This window comes from Ambystoma mexicanum, chromosome 6p (assembly GCF_040938575.1).
Source record: "Ambystoma mexicanum isolate Mex_15411 chromosome 6p, UKY_AmexF1_1, whole genome shotgun sequence".
In the NCBI taxonomy this organism is placed as follows: Eukaryota; Metazoa; Chordata; class Amphibia; order Caudata; family Ambystomatidae; genus Ambystoma; species Ambystoma mexicanum.
Window position 1 is genome coordinate 1,340,228,503 of NC_090935.1, and position 18,928 is coordinate 1,340,247,430.

The 18,928-nt window shown below is 48.7% G+C and overlaps 1 protein-coding gene across 4 annotated transcripts in view; it reads left to right on the plus strand.

Annotated features, from left to right (window-relative positions):
• The window catches only part of JAK2 (Janus kinase 2), a 1,999,562-nt gene that overhangs the window by 872,891 nt on the left and 1,107,743 nt on the right, over positions 1–18,928 (plus strand). For all 4 annotated transcript variants that reach the window (XM_069626008.1, XM_069626007.1, XM_069626009.1 and 1 more), the window contains one exon: positions 7,645–7,790. In XM_069626008.1, coding sequence (XP_069482109.1) covers positions 7,645–7,790 — 146 coding nt within the window. The remainder of the gene's footprint in view (positions 1–7,644; positions 7,791–18,928) is intronic.

Genomic DNA, 18,928 nt, shown 5'->3' on the forward strand with positions numbered 1-18,928 from the left:
TCTACCCTCCTCCTCATCCTGGTAAGGAAGAGGAGCTTCTCCATCGGTTAGATCCTGGGTGCACAACATACGGCCCGCGGGCCAGTTGCGTCCCGCCATGCTCTTTTGTCTTCCGGGCCGGACAAAACGCTGGCCGTCATTGGCTCAGCACGCATGCACCACGTTGCTCCTACGAGCCACGTAGTGTGTGTTTGCTGACCCAATGGAGGGCCAGCACTACGGCTGGCGTGGTCCATAAGGCTTGATGCCGGAAGGCATTTCAGCCTTGGACCACATCAGCCGTGGTACGATTACAGCGTTCCTGCTTACCTGCCTTCCAGTTCCAGCACGTCTCCGGTAAGTGGTCTGTTTGTGTTTGTGTGTCGGGTCTGTTTTACTTTGTTTGTGTGTGTATGTTGCGATGGGGGGGTGGGGGTCGGATGTGTATGAATCTTGGAATTGTAATGTATTTTGTGTGTATGTTGAGATGCGGGGGTAGGGGTGGTCGGATGTGTATGAATGTTGGAATTTTAATGTATTTTGTTTGTATGTTGAGATGCGGGGGGGGTCGGATGTGTATGAATGTTGGAATTTTAATGTATTTTGTGTGTATGTTGAGATGCGGGGGTGGGGGGGTCGGATGTGTATGAATGTTGGAATTTTAATGTATTTTGTGTATATGTTGAGATGCGGGGGGGGTCGGATGTGTATGAATGTTGGAATTTGAATGTATTTTGTGTGTATGTTGAGATGCGGGAGTGGGGGGGGTGTCGGATGTGTATGAATGTTTTGATTTGAATGTTTTTTGTGTGCTGAGTTGGGGGGGTGGGGGTTCGGGTCTGTATGGGTGCATGTTTGTGTGTGCGCTGAGTTGGGGGTGGGGGGTTCGGGTCTGTGTGTGTGCTGATTTGGGGGGTGGGGGTTCGGGTCTGTATTGGTGCATGTGTGTGTGCAGTGTTGGGGGGTGGGGGTTCGGGTCTATGGGTGCTGGTGTGTGTGCTGATTTGGAGGGGTGGGGGGTTCGGATCTGTAAGGGTGCATGTGTGTGTGCTGCGTTGGGGGGCGGGGGGTTCGGGTCTGTATGGGTGCATGCTTGAGAATGTGTGTGCTGCGTTGGGGGCGGGGGGTTCGGGTCTGTATGGGTGCATGCTTGAGAGTGTGTTTGGGGTATAGTGTTTGGTTGGGGGTGAGGGGGCCATGGGGCATAGTGTTTGGTTTGGGTGAGGGGGCCATGGGGCATAGTGTTTACTTGGGGGTGAGGGGGCCATGGGGCATAGTGTTTGCTTGCGGGTGAGGGACAGGGGGCATAGTGTTTGCTTGGGGGGTGAGGGACAGGGGGCATAGTGTTTGGTTGGGGGTGAGGGACAGGGGGCATAATGTTTGGTTGGGGGTGAGGGATAGGGGGCATAGTGTTTGCATGAGGCGTGGGGGCCATGGGGCATAGTGTTTGCTTGGGGGGTGAGGGACAGGGGGCATAGTGTTTGCTTGGGGTGTGAGGGGGCCATGGGGCATAGTGTTTGGTTGGGGGTGAGGGATAGGGGGCATAGTGTTTGCATGAGGCGTGGGGGCCATGGGGCATATTGTTTGCTTGGGGGGTGAGGGACAGGGGGCTTAGTGTTTGCTTGGGGGGGTGAGGGGGCCATGGGGCATAGTGTTTGGTTGGGGGTGAGGGATAGGGGGCATAGTGTTTGCATGAGGCGTGGGGGCCATGGGGCATAGTGTTTGCTTGGGGGGTGAGGGACAGGGGGCATAGTGTTTGCTTGGTGTGTGAGGGGGCCATGGGGCATAGTGTTTGGTTGGGGGTGAGGGATAGGGGGCATAGTGTTCGCATGAGGCGTGGGGGCCCTGGGGCATAGTGTTTGCTTGGGGGGTGAGGGACAGGGGGCATAGTGTTCGCATGAGGCGTGGGGGCCCTGGGGCATAGTGTTTGCTTGGGGGTTGAGGGACAGGGGGCATAGTGTTTGCTTGGGGGGGGAGGGGGCCATGGGCATAGTGTTTGGTTGGGGGAGAGGGATAGGAGGCATAGTGTTTGCATGAGGCGTGGGGGCCATGGGGCATAGTGTTTGCTTGGGGGGTGAGGGACAGGGGGCATAGTGTTTGCTTGGGGGGTGAGGGGGCCATGGGGCATAGTGTTTGGTTGGGGGTGAGGGATAGGGGGCATAGTGTTTGCATGAGGCGTGGGGGCCATGGGGCATAGTGTTTGGTTGGGGGTGAGGATTAGGGGGCATAGTGTTTGCATGAGGCATGGGGGCCATGGGGCATAGTGTTTACTTGGGGGTGAGGGGGCCATGGGGCATAGTGTTTGCTTGGGGGTGAGGGACAGGGGGCATAGTGTTTGCTTGGCGGGTGAGGGACAGGGGGGCATAGTGTTTGGTTGGGGGTGGGAGCCATGGGGCATAGTGTTGCACTCCATGAGTGAACTCAATAATAAAGCTAAAACAGGCACAGTTAGGAGATGTACATCCTTTGCTTTTTTGAGGAAACCTGACTCAACGAAGGCCATACTCCTCTTGGGCAACCCAAACCGCAAACTATAGCAGTCCAAAATAACGGAATGTCCAATCAATGGTCAATAAAATATATATAATTTAATTAAACAGACGATATACAATAACTAAATCGAAATAAATTATAACAATGGAAAATGTGTAGTACAAAATGTACGTTTGAAATGCAATAAAAATCGTTACCCCTCAAAAACATATTCTTTTTCCATGTGTTTAATACAAATTGGGGGTTGAAAAAGCCTCCTGACATGTCCCGCCTACCGCCCCACCCACTTTTACTTTTCGGCCCACTAAAGCCCTCATGTAAGGTACTTTCGGCCCTCTGTCAAAATCAGTTGTGCACCCCTGGGTTAGATCCTAGAAGAGCTCTTAGCTTTTACATTTGTAGGATGTCCTGGGTCATAGTGGACGATCAACACTTTGTAGGATATGCTGGACACTGATTGGGCCAGGCTGTTAGCAAACAGACCTTGTCCAGGTGGATTATCCTTTCCATTACGGAGTGTTACTGGTTGGGGGGGTTAAAGACTCTCCAAAAGGGTTGAGAGCTCATTCCACTAGGGGCGTGGCTACTGCCACCGCCCTCCAGCGGGGTGTTCCTATTAGAAATATTTGTGATGCCGCTGCTTGGGCTTCAATCCATATATTTGTAAAACATTATTCCCTGGATACAATCCATGGTCAGGATATGGCCTTTGGGAAGGCGGTTCTTTGTTCTGCAAACTAATTGGGTATTCTAAAGTGTATTCCCTCCTCCATTTACTGGTCCTGCTTTGGGAGTCTGTCAAAGATGTGGAATGCATTGGAGGACACAATCCATTCGAGGAACAAGTTACTTACCAACTGGTAATGTTCTTTCGACTGGATGTTCCTCCAACGCCTTCCACATCGCCCTCCCAGTCTGCCCCTCAGGAGAATTTCCTATGCGATTGCAGGTTCCGTTTCCGCAAGGCTAAATGCAGTCCAGCAGGCATCAGACTGGTGTCATACGTTCAGGGGGAAAAACCTAAACTGAGGCTACAGGCGCCGTGCGTCCTATTTATAACATCCTGTGACGTCGTCCTCGACTGAGGCCTTAGAGGGACATGGACCCAACGCCATCCACGCAGGACGTCGAAAGAACGTTACCGGTTGGTAAGTAACTTGTTCTTCTCCTCTTTCATTTTTGATCTTGTTACCGGGGGCTGCTGCTCAATATGACTGCCGTTTAAAATCATCTGTGCAGTCAACATCCAACCCCAGAACAGATACTGATGGGCAAAATTCTTCTTTAACACTGAAAACCTGAGCCTCTACCCCAATCATTCCCTGCTCAGGCAATTGTCCCCTTAACTCTAATATTTTGGGTTCGGGGCAAGGCTTCTCTTGCTTCACTTGGTGCCTCTGGGTCATAGTTGTAGCTGTAATGAACTCTTCCAAGAAGTTTACTTTCCTACTCAGTTGTTTTAGTATCTGCATTAACTCTCGTAATTCGAAATTGAGAGGCTTATACCCATATCCATGGTATCTAAGAGCCAAGATCGGGAAGGACTATTCACCACTACCGTTGTGTCCAGCCCGTTCTTGGCTAGACTCTCCATCTGGGAATGTGAATTAGTGAGGATTCCCAACACATTGATCATCTACAGCCTTAGCCAGAACAACATTCTCAAGTCGTACAGAGCTAACCATTCCCACCCACCCCTCACGCACCCAAGCCAAAACCCATATTTAACAGAGGGGGGGGCAAGGTGCATAACATTTTCCAATAGATTGGGCTTGCGGCAGGTGGAGCATATTTTCTGTTAAGTCCTAGGAGTCAGAGGGAGACGCAGGAATTATCTATTGATTTGATTTGAATTAAAATCTAAACAAAGTCTAACGCGTTTCCCCAACTCATGAGAGATAACAGGAGCCAACATTGACCCATCCAACACCAAGTCCACTCCCTGCCCAATGTCCCCAAACACCATGTTCTTCATATTTTCCTCTTTTCTTGTTAACGCCTGGTCAAGTTTGCCAGTAAATACCAAGAGTGTGTCCCCCGTTTCGTGGATAGGAACATCTTGGTGAATCCTAGTCCAAGTGAGCTTCTGCTACAACCACCACTCTAGGGAGGGCCACGTGTCAGAAGCCACAGCATCATTTTGAACTGCCAATTCCAAGGCAGTGAATGGGCTAAGATGTTGTTGCTTAAAGTTTAACATGCCTTTGTTCTCCCCCTGTGTTTTCAAAGTAGGAGTATCCTGCATTGCTTTGGCAGTAGAGGATCTTACAAGCACTGGCAAGCCCACGTTAGAAGCAGGCTTATTTGTTTCTGTCACTGCCTCTATGCTTCTTAAATTGCCCACTATGAGGATTAAAATGACCCAAGTTCACTGTGTGGCCAAGGAAAAATAGTGCTAGAGGGAGCACTACACGCAGTGCAGATGAGAACCAAGATTTGATAACCCGGTTTCCTCCCGACCCTCAATAACGCACATGTATCAGAAAAGCGCTTCTTGGCCCGTACTCAGCTGTTTACATACGGCTCAAAGAGCAATAGCCCGAAAAACACAGTAATGTAACAGGCCAGCAGGCGGACCCTCTTTCTTCACATCGTCTTTCTTCATCTGATACAAATAATATTGTAATTTGTAGTCTTCATTCAAGTGGAAGTAGTAACCAGGTTTCCAATAGTAATCGGGGTCATACAAAGGGCATTCGAGCAAACAAAAATTAGCTGGGTGTCCGCTGACAGGAAAGATTTCATAGGCTTAGAACATACTGCTGCTCTTCGCTACCACCCAGCGGCCTGAAACTGCTTGCAGACAGGTCAGACAGACTCAGTATAACTCACCGCCCTCGCTCACTGAAGACTGCTGAAACTGCGATCACCTCTGCACAGATTTGTAGACGTTTTTGTATAATTTTCAAGTAATAAGTGGGCATGTTGTGGCCCAATTAACCAATTATGGTAACTTTATAGAGCGTTTTGAGAAAGTCATAAAAACGCGCAGTAGCATCACCATAATTACTTAAATATGCCCTAAATACCTAGCCGTTACTTGAGATATTTTTGTTTCCAAGTTTGAATTTACTGATCTACCTGCCTGCAGTCGTGGTTAAGGAGTTGGCTATTTAAAAGCCAAAACTGTTTGCAATGCCAGGTTTTTATTTTTTTATTTTTTTATTTGCTCATCCTCCCCCATACATTGGCAATGAATTGAAGCAACCTTGAATTAGCGCATGTTGGAATTGGTGGATGCCGTGTTTGTAGGTTGCGAATGGTTGCATAATGCCTACATTAATCTCAGTAGAAATAACTGATGAGCTTTGTCTGATCATTTCATTTCATACACTGTCCCTCCTGCACGTCTGTAAATTAACAAGCAGTTCTAATGGAATGCACAATGTTTCAGATAAAGGTTTGGAAACCTATCCTGTTCAGTTTTTATTTTATTTTTGCTAGACTATTCTCTGCATCCGTGGGATTGTCTGTAGTGATGTACATATTTTTCATTTCATTTTCCTGTTGTCATTCCTCTGGCGTTTGTGCTGTGATAATAATTATCCAATAATACTGTACACAATGTATCCACCTACCAAGGCTGAAGGAGAGTGTCACCCTGCCATTTGGCATTGGGAGGGTGAGTTGCGCACATGTGAGTTGTGTGTTAAGCTCGCTGAGCTGATGTACGTGCTAGATTTGAGGCCTTTGATGGATGCAATACTGCTCATGGGTATTAGTGGTGAAGACTTCCCCCGCTGAGCTGCTCGGGTTTGGTAATGGTGCAATGAAAGAAGAATGTTTGTGGTAATGCTTCTGATGCATAACAAGGTCAGTGCATTATGTTAATTCCTAATTAACTCTCAATCCACTGCAATACCGGTCCTAAAATGTGTGAAGCTCAGTATGACAAACGTGAACACCCTTATTTGCATAAATATTACCATTACAGAAATGGTTATAAAACAATGTCGCCCGTTGATACTTCAAAAAAGTTGAAACCTAGCAGAAGACATCTGTACATAGGCAAAAATGAGTTACAACCTAACAGTGCATAACAGATGCTCCCAATTACTGAGATGCAAGTGCACCCAATGTGCTGGGGTTATAAGTAATTACAAACTGATCTACTAGGATCTCACCCTTACCACCGATCTGCAGATACGTTTTCAATCCTGACTCGACCAGCCAGCCTTTTATCCCTCATTGGTTGATAGTCATTTTCACTGTGTGGGTTTGTGATACCTATTTAAGCAATAAGATATGTTTCTATTTGTGGTATCCATTGCAAAAAGGGCCCCATGCGTTGCACCTCTATTGTCTCGTAAGCATACTGTTTGGGGACAGGGCTCCCTTCCTTGGTGTCCCCGGGCCTCTCATAGATGGTAGGTCCTGAGGCTCCCAAATAGCACCTTATTTTGCCCCTATCCGTGTTAATTAGTACTCCCTCCAAGCTATAAATGATCTTTGTGAGAAGGAAGAGGCAACAATAAAAACTTGGGCCACTAAATAAGGACCGTTTTCAAAGACTAGCAAATATGGGTTTGTTAGGTAGAACACAGGGGTGGCAACAAATTATTTTCAGCGTTCGAAATTGCTGGGAGCTATTTAGCTCCTGTTTCTATCCCTGTAGAGCCTGGTTAGCTTGGCACCAACCACTACCAGGAGCTAATTTTGGCTCCAGAGGCCAACTGGTGCCATACAAACCTACCCATCTGACATTAACTTTCTGTATTTGGGAATGTGCATAAAGAAGCATTTAAAGAATCAATGATTGTTTATAATGCACACAAAGTTCAAGCTTGTATCGCACACAAAAATTGGTTTTGTGGTACTAGCACTTGGTTCTATAGGGGTAGCTCCTACCTACTAGGTGATGCCCGATACCCAGGTGCTCGTTTTAGCTCCTGCTCATGAAATTTGAATTTCGATCCCTGTTAATTGATCATTTACTTTTTTCTGTGAGAAGAGGGGGTGTAGTATGCAAATGGTGCTGCCGTGTGTGACCCAAGAGGCACATTTAGTTGAGGTGTGCAATTTATTGTAAACATAAATTTAACATTTGGTGGGACGTACGAATTGTTACCATTATCACATACTACATGTATGGAAATCTGTCTAAAACCTTAGTTAATGGCACAATTTATATGTTGATTGTTTGTTTTCCCACTTCCTCATTGTTCTTTTTAGTGGCGGGACGATTTTGTGAATGGATGGGTGAAAATGCCAGTCACACATGAGACCCAGGAGGAATGCCTTGGAATGGCTGTACTTGATATGATGAGAATGGCCAAGGAAAAAGAACAGACACCGTTGGCCATTTATAACTCAGTCAGGTAATTTGATGGACAGAAGAACTCTTTAATATGAATTTATTTCACCATTGCCACATTTTGAAAAAGAATTACGTAATACATTGTTTAGACAACTGCCGCTCTGTAAATCTAAAACTTCATAAAAGGAGCATTGTAACATTCTAAGTCATTGTTAACATACTAGACCATACATCCATTAAATATTCTGATCAATACATATTACCTAACTGGCCTTCTCAGGAGGTTGCAGAGCAGTGTCACATCAACTGACTACATCTAGTGGGGGGAGACCTCAATCGTACAGTCAAAGCCTTGCCAGAGGACTGCTTGTGGAGGTCTTTCTCCACTGGATGTAGTCAGCTGATGGACATGCGGCTCTTCAACCTCCTGAGAAGGTCATTAAGGAGAGGAAAAGACAGTTTTTATCTGCTGTGAGGAGGCTGTATGACATGATAGGGAGCAGACTGTGGCATGAATGGTGCCCAAAAGAGGCAACCCAACTTACCATTTCTGACTGGCTGATGTGCTGAAGCAGAGTGAAGAAGGGAGGTCCTCGGGATAGGAGAGGAAGTCCTTAGGATAGGCCCTTAAACCATTTTAAGTACCCCCACCATAAAACATTTGGCATAGCTGCCACTTGAGGTTTAGTTGAAGCATGAAGACTCAATAGTTGCTCATCCAAACAAACAAATCCAATCCAAATAAATTAGATTCATTATTTTACATTGATACAACAGGTTGGATGGAATAAACTCCTACCAGGACACCATGGGTTTCACAACAAAAGAAGTTAGTCTCCGAATTATCTAAAGACACTGTTAGAATTGGTAAATTATAATGTGTGAGTGTATCTGACAAACATGGATACTAGCCTCCCTTTGCTTCCCTAGCTCAGTAAATAGCCTCTGAAATATAGTGCCTGGTATGGTTATCAACCCTAGTCTACATGCAGGAATAGGTTTGGATGAGCAACTATTGAGTCTACAGGCTTCAACTAAAACTCAAGTGGCAGCTATGCCAAATGGTGTAGGGTGGGGGTACTTAAAATGGTTTAAGGGTCTATGCCAAGGACTTTCTTTCCTGTCCTGTTTCTCTAGCCTAGAGCGCAGTCTCAGTAATGCAGTCCAGCTTGCTCCCTGTTGTGGTATATAGTGGCCAGCTCACTTATTGGCTTCAGTTCCAGGAATATGTCAAATGGCACAAGAATTACTCCAAGATGGTTCAGGGTTTTTTATTGCATTCCTAATGGGCCCTGTCCGTGCATCTCTTCTCTTGAAAAGCACTTCCTTCCTATCAAGGTGCCACTGACCCCAGGTCAGTAGAAAGTGAATATTGACCCCCTACTGTCTAAGATTTATCTTGCATAGACCTAAATGCAGGATGTTATCTCTTAACTAAACTCCTTCATGGTCTTCTAAAAGGTTAGTGTTCTACAGGGGTAGAGGATTGTGCCTTGCAGACACCCTGCTTTACTTGGTCGTTCTTGTACCACACTCCCTTTTCTACTGTCCTTCGACTAATCTCCCACTACACTCCTTTTCCGATTCTTCCCACCTGTACTCTCTCTTCTGTCCCTCTGTCTCATTCCTTCTAGGCCTTGCCTCTTCTGTCTGATGATTCGCCTCCCTCCAGCACAATGTTAATCCCTCCTCTGCATAACTGCAACTCCACCCACCTTCTGCCCAGACTCCCTCCTTTCACTCAGTCCCAAACACTTTACATTCATTATTTACACCACCTCACTTAACCCCACCTTCTACACTGTTACATGCACTCAGAACGCAGTATCACTTGCACTCACTAACCAATACCTCACCTTCTCAAAAAATGCCCACCACACTATGCTGCTCCTTCCTTCCTTCCCCCTGCTGATCTCTTGGTCTTTCAACTCAACTTCATTTCACCTTTCCCGAAAACCCCACACTTTCCTATTCGTCTTTTTATACTTGTCGTCCCCCTGCCATTGGTTTACTTGCACTTGCTAATGTGGCCAGGTCTTTACTGCATATGGAATGGCCAAATCAGCAAAACTTCTAAATAGTGCTGTAAACCCCACCCCTTTTCTCCATGTGGCCCCATCGCCGAATGATTTCCGCCCAAGGTGTTTGCCTTCCATGTTCATGTAGGGGGCTTGGTTCTGGGCTCTCCTGATAAGTGCAGACTTTTTGGGGTTTTGGTTCCAGTGGTTTTGTCTCTGGTGGTCTAGTAGCGGAGCACTGGCTGCATTGAGTTGCTGCTGGCGCTGGGGATCATTGCACTTCTTCTCACAGCCTCATAGTTGTGGAAATGCTGGGTCTCTCCACTGGGTCTCAAACTCTGGCAGCAGAACTCAGACAGTGGAATGCTGGAGGGTTGTTTTCACTTATTCAGGGGCATGCCTCTGATTTTTTTTTCTCTTTATTTGCATTTGTAAGTAAGGCAAAAGGACAACAATCCCAACTACCCCCGACTACCTTCCCCACTATTTTCCATATCTCGATCACTTCCCACAAGACCTCTCAGCCCGCCTCTCACCCTCATCAACCTCTCCTCTTCCCTGTGTATGCCAGTAATTATAGGCACTATTCCTTATGAGGCCCCTCCAGACTCTCCTCCCTCCCCTCATTTGCCTCATTCTCATGCTTCCCTCTTTCCCCTCCTCGTGGTGGTATTAAATCATTGGGTTTAGCCAAATCATTCAGCAGCTGGCCCCAGTCTGCCGTTACCCCGTCATCCTCCATGGCAGCCCTTGCCCCCTGCACAGTTTCCAATTCTGCTTTGCCCCATCGCCAGGCGTTCGTCTACCATAGCATTATTGATGGCCCTTGTGGGTGGTTCCAGACGATGGCCACGCGCTGCTTAGCTAATATTAATAAGAATCGTGCCATTTTCTTTAGTGATTTGTTTCTTCCCTACTGGAAGGATCCCCCATATGCATGTTTTCTGGCCGCGTTCCAATTTTGTCCCCAATAACTCATTCACACCTTCATCCACCTTGCCCCAATAATTCGCTATAACTCCACAGTCCCAGACCAATACGCCAGAGTCCCGCTGGGCCCCTACCGCACCTTGGGCACTCATCACTCAAGGTCCTCTTCATTGCCTGCAGCCTAGTAGGGGTTACATATGTCCTATGGAGGATGTTCTATTGTACGTGCTCAAATCTAGCATTCTGTGACACCTTCTGGACTTGCTCCCAGATCTTTATCCATTCCCCCTCCGATATCTGGCAGCCCAAATCAGTCTCCCAGTTCCCCTTTACTTTGTTTCTCCCTAGGTTTCTCCTCCTGTAGGGCCTTATAAATTTGTGACACCCTCGACCCCCTACCCCCTGCTTGTTCTAGTAGTACATGCAACAGTGGGCTTGATTCTGGCTCCACTGGTATTCCATCCCACAATTCTGCTGATCTCCCGACTACTGCTCCATATGCTAGGAACATTCCCTTTGATAGTTCAAACTTTACACACCATTCAGAGTACGTCAGTAGTTTCCCTCCCTCAAACAGGTCCCCTACCACTCCACACCCCTTTTCAAGGAGCCTCCGCATCCCTGCCCTCCCTATCACTTGCCTCAGCTTCTGGTCCACCCACCAGGGTAGATTTCTCTTGTAGGGCCCCCCCAGGTACTTTCCTCCAAACGTATTTCCTCCATACTTCTCTGACTGCTTCAAAGACAATTGTCGTCCCTTTATTCCCCATCAGACTCCACAAGAATTCAATCCCTTTCCGGTTAGGCGGTAGACGTCTCGCCAACCCTCTCCCCATCCGACGGCACCCATTCCAGTGCCATTTGCAATTGATCCACTATAAAGTATTTTTCATAATCTGGTAGGCCTAGTCCACCTTCCTCCCTCGGCCTTCGCAGTGTCGCTAGGGAAACCCTCCTCCGCCCCATATTCCATAGTAGCTCCCCCACACTACCATCCGACATTTAAAAAAAGATCATCTTCACTAGATATGATAATGTTGGTGAAGAAGTATAATAATCGTGAGAGGATCACCATTTAACATCAAGGAGAGGGGTCTGCCTTTCCAAAAATGCACTGAGTCTCCTATTTTCGATAGCGCCATTCCCGTGTTATGTAGGAAAGTTTCTTCCATATCATAAAATATCCAGATGCCCAGGTATTTGAATGATTCCGTCTCCCATTTTATCTCCACCTCCGGTAAATCCTTCACCTGACACCCACTCAGCCTTCCCGAGGCGAACAGCAGCGATGTCCCCTCATTGATTCGAATGCCTTACAGTTGACGACAATTCTTTAGCACCTCCAACACCATTGGGGGATTGTCCCGCGGATTATTCACATATAGTAATAGATCGTTGGCATATAATGATATCATATTCCTCGCCCCTCCTGCTATAATACCCGCCTCGCCTATCTCCTGTCGCAGGAACTCTGCTAATGGCTCCAGGGCCAATGCAAACAAATCAGGGACACTGTGCACCCCTGCCTTGTCCCTCTACTCAGTTCCCATCTCTCCGAGACCCAGTCATTTGTCCTCACCATCGCTACCGGCTTGTTCTAGAACAGTCTTAGCCACTTACAGATGGTTTCTCCAAACCCAAATTCATTCAGTACCCACAAATGCCATTTCCACTCGAGCGAGTCAAACGCTTTCATGTCGTCAAAGGAGGCTATCACCATTTCCCCCTCTTGGGACTTAACCTGGTCCATCATGTGGTGGAAACGGCTGATGTTGCCGGTCGTGTTCCTCCCCCAGATAAACCCACATTGATCTGGTTGTACCAGTTTCGGGGCTACCCCCAGTATTCTGTTTGCCAGGATTTTCCCATCAATATTCAGCAAAGTAATGGGGCGGTATGGCATATAGTCCAATGGGTCTTTCCCTTCGTTCAGTATTACTGTTACAATAGCTTCCCTCATGGGATCTGGGAGGTCCCCACTTTTAAACGCTTCATCATACACCTTCTGAGCCAGGGGGCCAGAAGCTCTATGTATTCAGAATAAAATTCTATAGGTAGCCCATCGCTACCTGGTGCCGTAATCTTCCATATAGAGTGCACCGCCCATCGGATATCCCCCTCTATTGAAGCCTCCAAACCTTCCCCCAATTCCAACCCTAGCTTTGGAAGTCGAATCATTTCGAACAGATCTTCCGTTTCTTATTCCACGTATCCCCCGTCACTCGTGTAAAGTTCCTTATAGAATTCCATGAATGTCTTATTAATCTGGTCCTGGGTGCCCACGATTTCCCCCAACTTGGTTCTAATTTGTGTTATCACCCGCCTCTGATGTTCCCTACTCATCAGCTAGGCCAATAGTTTCCCTGCCTTATCTCCCTTCCCATGTAGTCGAATATCCCGCCTATTGTTATCATAGTATGCTTGGTCCGTTAGGGTCTTATTATATAGCACCAGGTTCTGTGCTAGTTTATCCCCTACAAACTCCCCCTTTGCAGCCTCCCTATCCAATTCCGCCACCTGCTCTTCTGTCTGTCGTAGCATTTCCTGTAGTCTCTTTTTCATCCCCACTGTCATTGAGAGACAGACCCCTCTTATATTTGCCTTGAAGGCCTCCCACAGCACCCTTATTGATGTCACTAACCCCTCATTCCGCTCAAAGTAACTCTCAATCCCCTTCCGTATATCGTTCTTGAAGGCCCTACCTCCCACTGCTTCTCTCTGCATCCGCCACATCCGTCGTGGGATTCCCCAAACCCTACCCACCAGCTCAACTACCAGGTGCGAGTGATCCTAGAGGCTGTGCCCAAAATACACCGGCTCATTGAATCGTTGGCAGTGCTCTCTCCCTGTCAATATGGAATCTAACCGAGAATATGATCCATGCACTCCCAAGTAGTAGGAGAACCCCCTCTCTTCCCCATATCTTTCTCTCCATACCTCCACAAGGTCTAGTTCCTCCATTACCCTGTGAAGTGACGCTGTTATTTGTCTTTTACCGGGTCCTGCACCTCCCGTCCCATCCAGGCGCTTGTTCAGGTAGCAATTAAAATCTCTGCCCCATACAATCATTTAGTTCTTGTAAGCTTCCATCATACTTAGCACCAAGGGAAAGTATTCCTTATCGATATTAGGTGCGTATGAGTTTGCTATGCACATTGAGTGTTCCTCCCATTTCCCCAACATGACTATCGTTCTCCCCACCTCATCCTTCAGAACCTTCTCCACCTGTAGAGGTACTCCTGCCGCCACCCATATCAATACCCCTCTCGCTGTGATGAGTACTACGTGCCCACGACCTGTCCTCCCCATAGTTTCCCCAGAGATACTAGGTCCGCCTGAACCAGGTGCGTTTCCTGTATCAGGGCAACTTGTATCCCTTGTCTTCTCAGGAACTCTCCCACTCTGTTTCTTTTGTCTCGTACCTACCTCCCCCGAACATTCCATGTCCCAATTTTCAAACCTTTGAGCCTCACCATTTCTATCTGCTATTCCCCATATCCCATCCCCCCTTACCAGGACCCTATTTATATCCCCACCCATCCTTCCTCTGACATTCCCACAATTCCATTTTATTCCCGTTGTACTGAAGTTCCCCGCTTGATCACCTCCCAATATCCCTACTCTCTCCCTACCCCTTAAAGTTTCCCAACCAACTAACTGTTCCCAACATGATCCCCCCCAACTCCCCACCTTTCCCCAGCTCCCCATTCCCCCCTTCTTCCCACCTCCCCCTCCCCACTCGTCCCCCCTACCCCTCTCAAACTTTATCCTTAGACCCTTTGACTGGTCCATCCCACCTCTCTCCCCCCCCTCCTCGTGGGCTAGCAGCCAGTGGCGTCACCTGGGGGGGGGGTCCTAGTCACCCTTCTCACCCCCCACCAGTTCTAGAAACTTTCTTCCCCCTTTCCTCGTTATTGTCCCAACATTTGTCTGCCAGCCATAGCTCAAAACCCCACCCCTCCGCCCCTCCCCCGGTTTATACTCATGGCCACCACTAGACCCCTTTCAGTCTCCTGCTTGTGCTTGTACCTCTGCCGGTTCCCGGCTCCCCTCCATGTGTAATAGCCTCTATCCAATCCCACACCTCCTTTTGAGGACATAAACAACCATGACTTTCCCCCTGAAATTACTTTCATCTTAGCCGGGTAGAACATCATATATTTTATGTCCAGTTCTCGAAGCCGTCGCCTGCAGCATACGTCCTCCTCTGACGCTGCACCTTCAGGGCCAAGTCCGGAAGATGCATAGCCTCGTGTTCCCAACTTCATAAAATCCCGCCTTGCGGGCGTCCTGCAGTATAGCATCCCTATCTCGTAAGTTCATAATCTTTGCCACTATTACTCTTGATGGGACGCCCGCCTGCGGGACTCTACCCAGCACCCTGTGGGCCCTTTCAACCGTGAAAAATTCGGACAGGCCCTTTATCCCAACACCTTCAGGACTAGGTTTTGCACGAAGAGTTCCGCACTGGGTCCTTCCTCTCTCTCTGTGACCCAGACCAGCTGGATATCACAGCATCTAGAGCGGCCCTCCGCGTCCCCACTCTCACCTCCAAGTTCCTGGTCGCCCCCTACCAGGCCTGCCACTTGGTTCTTCAGACGTTGGATATCATCTTCCACTGTACTGACTCGTTGCTCCACCTACGTGACACTTTCACATGCCTTGCATAGGTGAGCCGGTACCAGGGACACACTACCCCTATCTCCTTCATGCTCCCTTCCAGGAACAACCTGGTAGCCTGAATTGCTTACATAAATGCATCCAGGGTCACCCCGCCACCACCTGCTGTAGCCCCTTCCTCCGCGGCCCAGCCCAGTTCCTCCTGTTTCAGTGCTTTACCCTTTGTTTCTGTGTACTTCTCCATTATCTGCTGACCTTAGACTATGCTGCCCACTTTACTATTCAGGCCTGTCCTCAAGTCGTGTTGCCCCCGCCTCTTGTGGTCACGAAGAGCCCCAGCTCTATGTCTTTACCCCCACAATGTTATACCCTATTGCAGCCCCTGATGTACTATGTGGTGCTATGGAGGATCACCCCCTCCAGTCCTCTGGGTTATTCCAAGCCTCCAGGTCCAACCAGCCAATGTTGCCCCTCTCGTGCCCGTAGTAGCCTGTCCACTCCTGCTTACCTCACCTATCCCACTCTCGACCTTTGGCCTTTATTCACTGTCTTGATTCCCCCCAACCCCGCTCTATCTGCTGTCCAAGCGGGGCAGGGTGCAAGCTGTTAGAGGGTCCCAGGGCTTCAGTGGTAATGTTTGCTCTTCTGCCTTTCACTCTCTGCTGATCTCGTTGCTTGCCTGCGTGCTGTCTCTGTTCCGTCTGATCCCTCGTTTCCTGGTCCGGATCTCAAAAAGTGGCCTTCCGACCTTCCTGTCCTTTCACGTCCACGTCTCTCCGGTTTTACCTCTCCTTGCGAATCAGCTCGTCCGGGGCCGTCGCTGTTCCCGCTCCTCACGCCGTCTTGCTGTAACCATCCCTCTCTTGCGGATCGCCTCCTCCAACCCACGAGGGACCACAATGCCACTCGGGTGTGCTAAACTACCCCACGTGGCCCTAGGAGAGAGGGGGGGTGGATCCGTCACCTTCAAATTTGTGTGCATCAAGTGGGAGAATACCGCCAGGCAAGCGCAGCACTCCTTCTGGTGCTGCACGCCTTTCCTTCTATGTTCGTTGGGGCTGTGTTGTCCCTCGCCAATCTAGTCTCATCCAATCCCCCCCCTCCCAAGGGGGGGGGGGGTTCGGTTCCTGGTCACATCCTTACGATGCCGTCACGGGTGCCCACTGCGTCCCATCAGGGGGCCCCGGTGGCCATCTTGGTTGTATACTATGCGTTCTCACTGCCTGATCACAGACCCAATTTTCGGTAGGTACAGCCCATGTAGCTTCCCCTCTGGGCCTCCACTCACGGTGCCAATGCGCTCCCTCCCATTGCGCTGGTCTTGTTTCAGTCACCGGATTGCTGCAGGATTTCGGCCAGCGGAGCGGGATCTCTGAGACACTAAGTGTCCATATCTTTTTATTTGAGCGCAGACCTAGCTTGGGAAGCAATGGAATGCTTTACAAATCACAGGTTGAAGGACAAGGTGAGGGAAGCAGAGATGCAAGGGAGCAGAGAGCTAACAACTGGGGAGGGTAGAGTGGGTAATTTGGCAGCAAGGGATCTACAAGCAACCTGGGTGCTGACGGGGCCAGGGGTACAGATCACCCAGTCTCAGGTTGGGAGGGGAATGGAGGGTGGGTGGAATAGCTTTTCCTTGAGAAGGTGTTTCGAGGGCCTTCCTAAAATGTGAGGCAGGTCTAGTATTGATGGGGAGGAGGTTCCAGAGTCTTAGGGTGTCGATAGATATGGCAGGTCTTCTGATTATTTCCTTTCTGTACCAACCGATGTAAAGTCTGCACAGTCTTGCATCTGGTCCATCATAGGCCTCCGGAGATGCAGTGTTTCTCAGTGAGGTAGCTTGGGGAATTCATGGCAACAGCCCCTGAAGTCTGAATGATGCAGCAGGAGTTGAAGATAGGTCTTGCAGGGGATGCCAGTGCAGTTTGATGAGGGTTGGGTGATGTGGTTGAATTGCAGAGTCCTTTGGGTGATGCTGCAACATGCAGGACACATCTCGAGGGTGCCAGGGTAGTCTCCAGAAGCTCTTCCAAAAGGACATTGCCACCATCCAGGTGGGAGAGGACAAAGGCTTGGACAGAATATCTGAAGTTGTTTTCTTGGCTGAAAGCTTGATTTTCCACAGGTGAGAACATTTGTACCAAACAGATTGCATCTTCATTGCTGTGTAAGGGTCTGTTGATGCCCTACCCAAGAAACTTGGCACAATTTGCCAGCTGGGGTGTGAAACCATCAAGGTTCACAGAGTCGGGTCTGGATGTCAGGGTTTTTGTTTTGTTTTGGTCAGCAGTTGGATTTCAGTCTTTGAGGAGTTGAGCTTCAGGTAAGGACTGGATATCCAGTACTGCATATTCAATCCCTATATAAAAGCAAGTGGACCAGATTTTTCCATTGGGCTCGCAACAAGGGGCTGGTACCCTTTACCTTTGCCCTGAATGACGTGCTGTCCTTTTCTGCGCATTTGGCTCGCTCAGGCGTTTAGGTGGATACCTGCCTCACCTTTTTGGCAGCCATCAGGTTTACAAGAATTCTCCTGAGCATGTGCTTTTGCCAGCCAACCCCTGAGGTTAAGGTGCACCTTAAGGGGTTGTCTAGGTTTTTTCCTCCGGTGCATAGGTCGCATCCAGTCTGGAACCTCAATGTGGTTCTTGTAGCTTTGCAACGCAAGCCTTTCGAGCCGATGGCCTCTGTGGACATCCGCTTGGTGACGCTAAAGACTGTTTTATTGATGGCTCTCGCCTCGGCAGGCGTTGTCTTTGTGCAAGACCTTCACCACATTTCATGACGACAAGGTCATCTCTTGCACACTCAGCCAAACTTCATGCCCAAGGTGGTCTCTCCGTTCCATCTGAATCAAAAGATCTGCCTGCAGTTTTTCTTTCTGAACCCACAGTCTGAGGCAGAGAGGACCCTACATTCCTTGCAGCGCAAGAGGGTTCTCATGTTTTATCTCTCTCGGACGTAATCCTCCAGGAAGTCTGAGGCATAATTTTTGAGTTTTGGGGGCTCCTCCACTGGCTCTCAGGCTTCCAAGGCTTCCATCGCCCGTTGGATGGTTCAGGCGGTTTCGGAGGCATACACGGCCATGGGCAAACCTGTTCCTCAGGGGATTCATGCCCATGCGGTCAGAGCTAAGGCCAGGGCTGTCGCGTTTCAGAGACATGCTTCTTGGGGTGTCATCAGCAAAGCAGCTCCTTGGGCCACTCCATTGGCCTACTCCATTGGCCTTCTTTAGGCACTTCTCGCTGAACACCAGCTCAAGTCGTAATGCAGAGTATGGTCAGGCAGTTCTGAAGAACCGTTTTGCTTCATCCTAGATATGAGGCAGGTTGTCACAGCGCCACCCTCTATTCTTTCTCACAAGGAAAGGCTGCTCTCTGGGGAGAAGTGACTGAATCCTGCGATTAGTGTCACCTTCCACGGCACTGTAGCCACATCTGTAGACTGTCTAGGCATGGCGACCAACATTTGTCAGATGAACCAAGCTCAGGCAGCTAATCGGTCAGAAAGGAATTCATGCAGGCAGCTAATCAGGCTCATAGTGCATTCAGGCTATTCACTTCCACCCAGACACCCATAACAAGGAATGAGGATTGGGGCAAGCACCCAGCATTTCAGCACACCACACTGC